This window comes from Populus trichocarpa, chromosome 6, assembly GCF_000002775.5.
Source record: "Populus trichocarpa isolate Nisqually-1 chromosome 6, P.trichocarpa_v4.1, whole genome shotgun sequence".
Lineage (NCBI taxonomy): Eukaryota > Viridiplantae > Streptophyta > Magnoliopsida > Malpighiales > Salicaceae > Populus > Populus trichocarpa.
In genome coordinates this window covers 245,363-254,073 of record NC_037290.2, presented here as the reverse complement: position 1 = coordinate 254,073, position 8,711 = coordinate 245,363, and the positions used below count along the sequence as shown (strand labels likewise).

General features: G+C 36.0%; 1 protein-coding gene across 2 annotated transcripts; it reads left to right on the top strand.

Annotated features, from left to right (window-relative positions):
• Window positions 1-2,180: 2,180 nt before the first annotated feature.
• Window positions 2,181-8,478, top strand: LOC7463635 (BTB/POZ domain-containing protein At5g47800). Of its 2 annotated transcripts, none has more exons than XM_052453689.1 (6): window positions 2,181-2,655; window positions 6,084-6,227; window positions 6,320-6,389; window positions 6,515-6,913; window positions 6,997-7,734; window positions 7,877-8,478. In XM_052453689.1, exons 2-6 carry the CDS (start codon window positions 6,169-6,171, stop codon window positions 8,294-8,296), a joined length of 1,686 nt encoding a protein of 561 aa, XP_052309649.1. In that variant the 5' UTR covers window positions 2,181-2,655; window positions 6,084-6,168; the 3' UTR covers window positions 8,297-8,478. The 2 variants fall into 2 exon arrangements, with proteins under 2 accessions (XP_052309649.1, XP_052309648.1); XM_052453688.1 differs by lacking the exon at window positions 2,181-2,655 and adding an exon at window positions 4,358-5,508 and having other exon boundaries at window positions 5,707-6,227.
• The last annotated feature ends 233 nt before the right edge of the window (window positions 8,479-8,711 follow it).

Below are 8,711 nucleotides of genomic sequence, written 5' to 3'. Positions count from 1 at the left end.
AAAAAATATAATTTTAGTCAACTTGAGTTAACTTGCTAAATCCGTGACCTGAGTCATGAGATGAGAATAACCCTGTAGAAAGTAAACCAAAACAATTTAATAAGCTTAATTTACAATCAAGTCAATATCGAATGATCAAATTGAAATAAAAAAGAAATTAATTAAGTAAAGGAAAAAAATTCGAGTCAGCCCGTCAAACTGGCATTCCGGTCATGAGACCGGGATAACCTTATAAAAAATAAAATTAAAATAAATAAATAAATTAAAAGACTCGAGTCAAATTCGTGGTTCGGACCATAACACTAGGATAACCTTATCAAAATCAAACTAATATTTTTTTAAGGCTTAACCCCCAATAAACCCAACATAAAGGAAGGAATTGAAATTGAAGAATCGATTAAAAAAGACAATTTTAGTCAACCTGGGTTAACTCGCTAAATCCGTGACTTGAGTCATAAGATGAGAATAACCTTGTAGAAAGCAAACCAAAACAATTTAATAAGCTTAATTTACAATCAAGTTAATATCGAAGGATCAAATTGAAATAAAAAAGAAGTCAATTAAGAAAAGGAAAAAAATTCGAGTCAACCCGTCAAACCGGCATTTAGATCATGAGACTAAAATAACCTTATAAAAAAAATAAAGATAAATTCTCAATAAATATAATGTTAAAATATAGAATTGGAATTAAAAAAAATAAAAACAAGGAAGAAAACAAATACAGTAAAATTCCTTTTTTAAAATTTTTTTTTATTAATTGTTAACAGAAAAGCACATGAAGGAATGGTTAAGAGAGGGTCAAGGGGATAAACATCAGCTACTTTCTAGCACAAAGTCAGATGGTCGGTTAGCTTGGTGCCCTTTTCAAAACTGAAAAGTAATCAAGGATGATGATGATGATGGTAAACATGCAATTGATTAGGCTCGTCTATCATCGCTGTCTTGTCATGACATCATCCACTTTGATCTCCAAATTAAAACCAAAGTGTATTATTTTGTGTTTCTGTAGCTTTTACTGTTATCATTTGGTTAAGAAAAGTGATAAATTATATTTCTTTTTAATCAAGATCGATCGAGTTCTAAAGACAAAACACAACCATACAAAGCATCTTAACAGTTAAGACATCACATCCACCTCTTCGACTTTCCCTCCTCCCCTTGTAAGGACTTGGAGTGGTGAATGGAGTAAAGAAGATGGATCCAAAAAAACACAATCTTTTTTAAATCAAAGCAACAAAAAGAGGAGAAGGGATTGACGCGAGCACACGTGAAATGCTAAGCAGCAGATTAATGGTGGCATTGAAGACCGAAGAGAACCGCTTGTCTGGTGTTCGGCCTCCAACAGTGCAGAGCAGGCAAATCCTATCGTCCTCACCGGCTGCTATAGGAACCAGAGGAATCCAACGGCATAAGGACAGCACACGTGGCCGACATGCAAATCAAGGCAAGGACTAGATGAAAGAAGAGAATATCATTAAGCTAGCTAGTGGAGAGGAGCATGATGACGAATAGCACAGTGGATCCTTCTTGCTTTGCTTGGTCCCACTTGTAAGACTTTATATATATATATATATTTTTTTTTTTTTCCCATTGTTTTAAAAAGGGACCGCAGTTGAAGAAAAAATAAAAAAACTCTCTTTATTCGGTCAAGAACTCGTGGATTTTATATGTTTTAAATTTAACTTCTTAATCCGTATTCGAAACCTTACATCAATTCGACTCCCCATTTGAATTTTAAAACTATACATATCTCCGCTTCACATTCTTTTAAGATTAATTTTCCTGTACAGAAATTCGATCCATGTTGCTAGGATGTGATTTTTTCATGTGATTAGAGGGTTAACAAATTCATAATTATGTCCAAGCATCTGAAATCAAACACAGACATTCTAAAACAAAATTATAAAGTGTAGAAACAACATAAAATTCAATCCATTTCTTGTTCAAATATTCATGAGAATTTATCTCCCTTGAGGTTCTTAACCACGAGGCAAAACCAAACCATAATTGGTTAAATCTCTTAAAAGTGATAGGAGAAGCACTTTTTTTGGTAGCTATAAGCATTGTTCAATTGCATTTTGCATGCTTTCCGAGAGATTAATCATAGAGCACCAATTTCCAGCATAAGAAAAGGTGACTGCTATCTCCTGTTTGCTCCCTCATTTTGCTTTTTTCTAAATCTTCTACCATATATAATATGCTTTTGATACATTACCATGTTGACTAATCCCAACCAACCACCCCCTCTCTCTATCCTCCACTAGTCTTGGTGAGGTGAGACATCGAGAGGAAGAGGAGAGACTCATTTTCTTCTCTCTTCTTGTAGTTGTTGCGAGTGTGTTGTCTTGCTAGTTGAGTTAACAGAAACCCGCAGTACCACAACCTCCTCTTCTCCCTTTAGCCAGCAGGATTACATGCATGAAGCCTTCAAGTCATTTCTTGAATGCCACATACATACCTGCTTCTCATGTTTATGTACACTGATGGGCACCTGTTTGTTCCTGATTTATGTTTCCATGGTACTGCTGTCTTTGCTTCCTTTATCAATTATCAAATCAAGTTGGAAGAGTGTTGAATCTTCAGCTTTTCATCACGTGTGCAATTAAGGGTTCTGCTGCTGCCCGCTTGAAATCGAACAACTACTTGTGGACTGTGGTATGTTCACTCTTCTTGATATTTGCTTACATATGCTTCCTTCTTCATTATGTGAACAATTGTGTGTGTGTTTTTGCTTTGGTCCAGTCTCATTGATGATGATGATGATGATATACAGTGGTAGATAATTAAGTTGGTAAAATGGGAATAATCGGGGTGATTTGATTGACAGAAATCTGCTTGACTCGTTATTATTGTCCCCCACTCAATAGCCAAAGCACAAAAGCTAGCTCAAGGTGCTTTTTTGTTTATATGCAGATTTTAGAGATTCCGTCACACTTTGGTTAGCTAGAGGATAAAAAAAATATATATGGAAAAAGAAGCTTTACTGTATGCTTTGAATAAAATAATTCCAATAGAATATGGACAAGGAGAAAATTATAAAACCTTCTGGGACCTTACGGAAAACCTTCCGGGACCTTGTGGACAAGTTCCTTTATCAATTTCGAAAGGGATTGTTAACAGAAGTAGGTAAATGGAGTATCATAGTGGAAGGAAAATTTTTTGAATGTCAATTAATGATTCTGAATTGACATGAGCATTTCTTTTTTACTATTCTTTATTGTTGATGTTATTATGTAGTGTTTAGAAGAGAAAGCTCTCAAGGGCTTTGGGCTTCAAGTACCTTGGTGTTGTGCTACATTACCACTGTGTTTCTCTTTTCACCACCACCTGTTGGTGCAGACCACTAGGTTAGATTTCAACCAATCTTTAAAAGCACCAGGATCAACATAGCATTCTATCTGGACCACCAATACCTAAAGGTACAGTTTTTTCTTTCTAGATGAGGAGGGATAGGGAGATCATGTTCTTATTTTTATGGAGGAAATCACAAAAACTGGTCTACTCTCCATCTGTTTAGCTTTTGTTAGGCGTAATACTTCAATTGCCTAAGGGACACTGAGATATTTCGGCTGCTGCAGAATAGGAAAGATAAACAAAAGCATATCAACTTAGATTGTGTAGTAGTTGTCTGCCTAGAGAAAATTAAATCGAGTCTCCCAGTCATAGTGACCACAGTTACTTTTATTTCATTACGATGGAAGTTCATGTCTCTTTCTTCCTAGATGCCATCCATGTTTCACATAAGATATGGTTTGAAGAGATTTGATTGCATGCAGTGTCTGTCTATCTTTCTGACTTCATGTCACCAAAATATACATGGCAGCATCATTTCATATCAATTAAGCTAAGCAACACTGTTTATTTTCTTGCCATCAATTTTAATTCCCTTTGCTGTTGATCAGTTGAGCCTATCCTCCTCTTGCTTTATTGTGAGATGCTCTAGAGCAATTGAGTGGTCAACTACTGCAAGAACAGGGTTGGTGTGAGATTTAATGTTCTATGTTATTACCCCTATAAAGAAACCAAGGCAAAGGAATCTTTCATTTAATTTAATTCCAGGTTTCAACAGATTCACAAATTTACTTCTCACTCAATTTGGTTGAAATGGAAAATCTATTTATTACTCATCCGCCGACAATCAACCTGTTTTTAAGCAAGGAAAAAGGAACTTTTTGCCTACAAATTGGCCTTCTGCATCAAAGAGTAAAGAACCAGTACCGCCAATACTTTTAGCTCTGTCTATACTTCCTGGAGATAAGAAAAGGAAAGCACCCCTGAAGTGTCTAGACACACAACTCCATTATGTATGGACTATATGCTTTGATTCGGTTGCAAGCCATAAAAGGTCAAGAATCACTTCATTTTTTCATTTCCTAAACTAGTTGGAAGACATGCTTAGGCAATGTAATTAGGAGCCATCAAACATCATCATAGTTATGGTAGGTATTTGCTCAACCTTTCAAATTCCAAGCATGATTATGAGTTGGAGTGTTATTGTTTGCCCTTTAAGTGGTTTGTCAGATAAAATTATCAAGCATCTCCTTTTGACATGGAATGTTTAATTTCTGAGTTGAAACTTTAGTGTTTTTCCATCAATCTTTAGGATCTTCCATTTGTCACATGCCTACAATATTACAGCTACAAAGTTTACTTGCTGGGAATATCATCGGACCAATTTTCATGCATCGAGACTACTTGAATACATCTGTTACTATACCTATATACAGTTATTTTGTTTTATAGTATATAAGGTTACTATGTTTGCGGGGACTGGTGTGGTTGGTGAGGTAATTGCTGAGGCAGAGCCACGCATTTACTGCTTAAAGGGGTTTTGGATTCTGCCAAATCAGATATTTCAGTCTCTTATGAGGTATATCTGTCAGCATTTTAGCACAACAAGTACAAAATCCCATGCCTAAACTTGTAAACCAGTGAGAGTTCTTGCCTTGCTGATTAAGCATTCAATCAACTTCAACCACCGAATTAACTTTTAATGGACCTGATAAAGATATAAACTAGAGAAAGTTTTGCATGATTTAGGGTGTCAAAGAAACTGCTTCTGTTTCCTGTAAAGATTCTTCTTCTAGCACCATCCTCTTTTCTCTAGGAGCCTGACAGCACCGTCCTCTTCTTCTGTTGTTAAAGGGCTTGTCTTGTAGGGTTCTATACAGAAAAATGTTGAATATGATGGGGCCCTTGTTGGATTAAAAAGGTTAGGTGAGGTAAGGCCTACATGCCAATTACATTTTAAAAGTGTTCAACTCTCTGTGTTTAACACTTTTGCATGCTAAAGCTGTACAGTTATGTGGATTGACATGTCTTTCATGAATTGTAATCCTTTCTTCTTCCACCATCTCAGTTTCTTTTGCTCTTCTTCCTCATGTTTTTGATATTTTGGCCATAACTGTGAAGCCACTGCATGGTGATGAATCTTTTTCTCAAAATTAAATGTTTCTTTATGAGCTGATGAAGTTGTTAGATTACTGCCCTTGTGCCCTGTCAATCATTGTATGTCCTAAAAACTCTCTAAGATTTTCCCTTAATTAGTGACTATTTGCATGTTTAATCCAATCATATTTTGTAATTTCCCCTTTGATTTTCTTTTTACCAATCACTTCAATATGTTTTGAAAATTAGTATTTTTTTCCCTGCTTTTTTTCTACTATATATATTTTTTTTTTGACATTTTCCCAACATTTTTCTCAGGTTTGATTTTCCCAATTTTAATTCCAGGCAGCAGCAAGTGAAGATGGGAATTATTCAGCAGAAAAATAATTAACATTATTGAAAGAGAAAAGATATAGAAAGAGATTTTCTTTTTTAGCCAAGTTTCTGGCCTTCTTCTGTGTATTATGCCCTTCCTTTTAATACATTTCATTTAGAATCTGTTCTGAACAAAAAATAAATTAGAATTCATGAATCACCATTGCTGCTGGAACTAATTGAAGTATACAATGAATACATAGATTGCATTGGTTAATATTGTTTGATATACAAAATTCATGTACAAATTACTATGGTTAATCACAGTGTAGTTTTCTGTTTACTAAATTGTATATAAACACATCCTGGATTTCTTTCAGGTAAGATCTCATAAGGGCATGCTCCATTGTTCTGAAGTTAAAATCTCTCACTGTCTTTTGATTAAAGGAAAAGAAAATTGCGAAAATGAAGTTTATGAAACTTGGGACGCGGCTCGATACCTTCTACACAGAAGAGGCTACCAGGTATGCTGATCTATCGCTAAATTCTATTAGATTAAAGTTGCATATATCATATGTGAGTTGTATTCAGTCATGTTAGTACTTTTGAATTGCAGGTCTGTGGTATCAGATATACCTAATGACCTTGTTATACAAATCAGCAACATCAATTATCTTCTTCATCAGGTATGATTTAGCCAGGGCATGTAAAATACAATTTCACTTTTTAATCTACGTTTCTTGATTTTCTGAACCTTAAATTCATCCAAGATGACTTAGATTCTTATTAGTTTTACTGTTCTTAGCTGCAGTTTTCACTATTACCGAAGTGTGGCCTCTTACAAAGGCTGTGTGCAGATTCTGATGATTCAAGTACTGTTACCATACAGCTGCATGATATTCCTGGAGGGGAAGATGCTTTTGAGCTGTGTGCTAAATATTGCTATGGAATAACAATCAATCTCAGTGCTCATAACTTTGTATCTGCATTTTGTGCTGCAAAGTTCCTTCGAATGACAGAAGCTGTTGAGAAGGGAAATTTTGTCCTTAAACTTGAGGCCTTCTTTAATTCCTGCGTTCTAGTAGGTTGGAAGGACTCCATTATCACATTACAGACAACAGTCAAGCTAACTGAGTGGTCAGAGAACCTGGGAATCATCAGAAGATGCATTGATTCAATTGTTGGAAAAATCCTCACACCCCCTGCAAAGGTTAACAAATACCTTACATGAACAATTACAGAACTGTTCTTTAGATTACTAAATCTTTTCAGGAAAATCATCTTTCTTTGCAGGTCACATGGTCCTACACTTACACTAGAATAGGGTTCAACAAGCAGCAGCAATTGGTTCCGAAGGATTGGTGGACAGAGGACATATCTGATCTTGACATAGACCTTTTCCGGTGCATAATTATAGCTATCAAATCAACACATATGCTCCCACCGCAGCTCATTGGTGAAGCTTTGCATGTTTATGCCTGTCGTTGGCTACCAGACACTACAAAGATCACACGTCCAGAGAGCTCAGTGTCTCAGACTGATGAGGTTACAGATAAGCATCGGAAAATTCTTGAAATCATCGTGAATAAGATCCCATCAGATAAAGGGTCCGTTTCAGTTGGTTTCTTGTTAAGACTACTTAGCATTGCTAACTACCTAGGCGCATCTACAGTTACAAAGACAGAACTTATAAGGAGATCAAGCCTGCAATTAGAGGAGGCAACAGTTAGTGACCTGTTATTTCCTTCACATTCATCCTCTAATCAATATTATTATGATATTGACTTGGTTGCGGCAGTGCTAGAAAGCTTCCTGCTGCTACGGAGAAGAACATCACCAGCACCTACAGAAAACACCCAGTTTATGAGATCAATTAGAAAGATTGGAAAGCTTGTTGACTCTTACCTTCAAGCAGTTGCCACAGATATCAACTTGCCGGTATCAAAAGTTTTATCTGTTGCAGAAGCTTTACCAGATATTGCCAGGAAAGATCATGATGACCTTTACAGGGCAATAAACATTTATCTCAAGGTAAAAAAGTTATATGCAATATACGTTACCAAGATAAAAAGCTCAAGTCCTGTTCAGCAACTCAATAATTTCCATGCCCTAATGCTCTTCATGTTTTATTTATCATACTATATTCATGCTCTTTTGTCTTCAATTAAAACAGAAGCATCCTGATCTAAGCAAGGCAGACAAGAAGCGTCTCTGCAGGAACCTAGACTGCCAAAAACTGTCACCAGAAGTACGCACTCACGCTGTAAAGAATGAGCGGCTACCATTAAGAACAGTTGTGCAAGTCCTATTCTTTGAACAAGAGAAAGGCTCAAGGGAAAATGATCATAGAATGCCAACACAGGAGCTTCTGCTCTCCAGAGGGAAACAGATACCGATAGTAAGGGACGAGCTAAGTAAGCTACAATTAGGCTCGTATGAACAGACCATCCGATCAGATGGAATACCGAGAACTCCAGCACCGTCCGAAAGCAGTACAAGAGATGATCAAAAACTGAAGAGACCTGACAAAAAGACACCGATGGAAGCAGGAAAAAAAGGTGGTGAGAGAACAAATAGAGGAGAAGGAATCTAGAGGAGGAGGAAGCTCTGGAAGCAAGATGAATGCCAAGAAGATTAACAACAAAAGTGTATCAGGCCATAGCCGTGGTAAAAGCAGAGACAGGTTGTAGATAAATTTAGACCATCACATTTCCATTTTCGCTTTTCTTTCTGTAGAAGAAGGGTTTAATTTAGTTCACATCATTTCAATTACTATTAGTAGGGACACATAAAACAAAAGCAAACCCAAAAATACATAAAAATAGTATTCGAGATGGTAATAATAATTAGGAATCCCTACATCATAGTTAAGAAATATATATTATAGAATAACAAGCAAGTATTTTTAGCTTATCATAACAAGACATGATGAATTGTTTCAATGAAAGCCTGGATCTCCAAGTTTAAATCTTTAAGAATACATAATTAATAGCAAAAATATTTTCAAA

Excerpts from the sequence above, each read along its gene's own strand:
- LOC7463635 (XM_052453689.1), top strand. The coding sequence starts at position 6,169 with ATGAAGTTTATGAAACTTGGGACGCGGCTCGATACCTTCTACACAGAA. Across the intron at positions 6,228-6,319 it reads TACACAGAAGAGGCTACCAG|GTCTGTGGTATCAGATATAC; the intron begins GTATGCTGATCT and ends TTTGAATTGCAG. Across the intron at positions 6,390-6,514 it reads TCAATTATCTTCTTCATCAG|TTTTCACTATTACCGAAGTG; the intron begins GTATGATTTAGC and ends TCTTAGCTGCAG.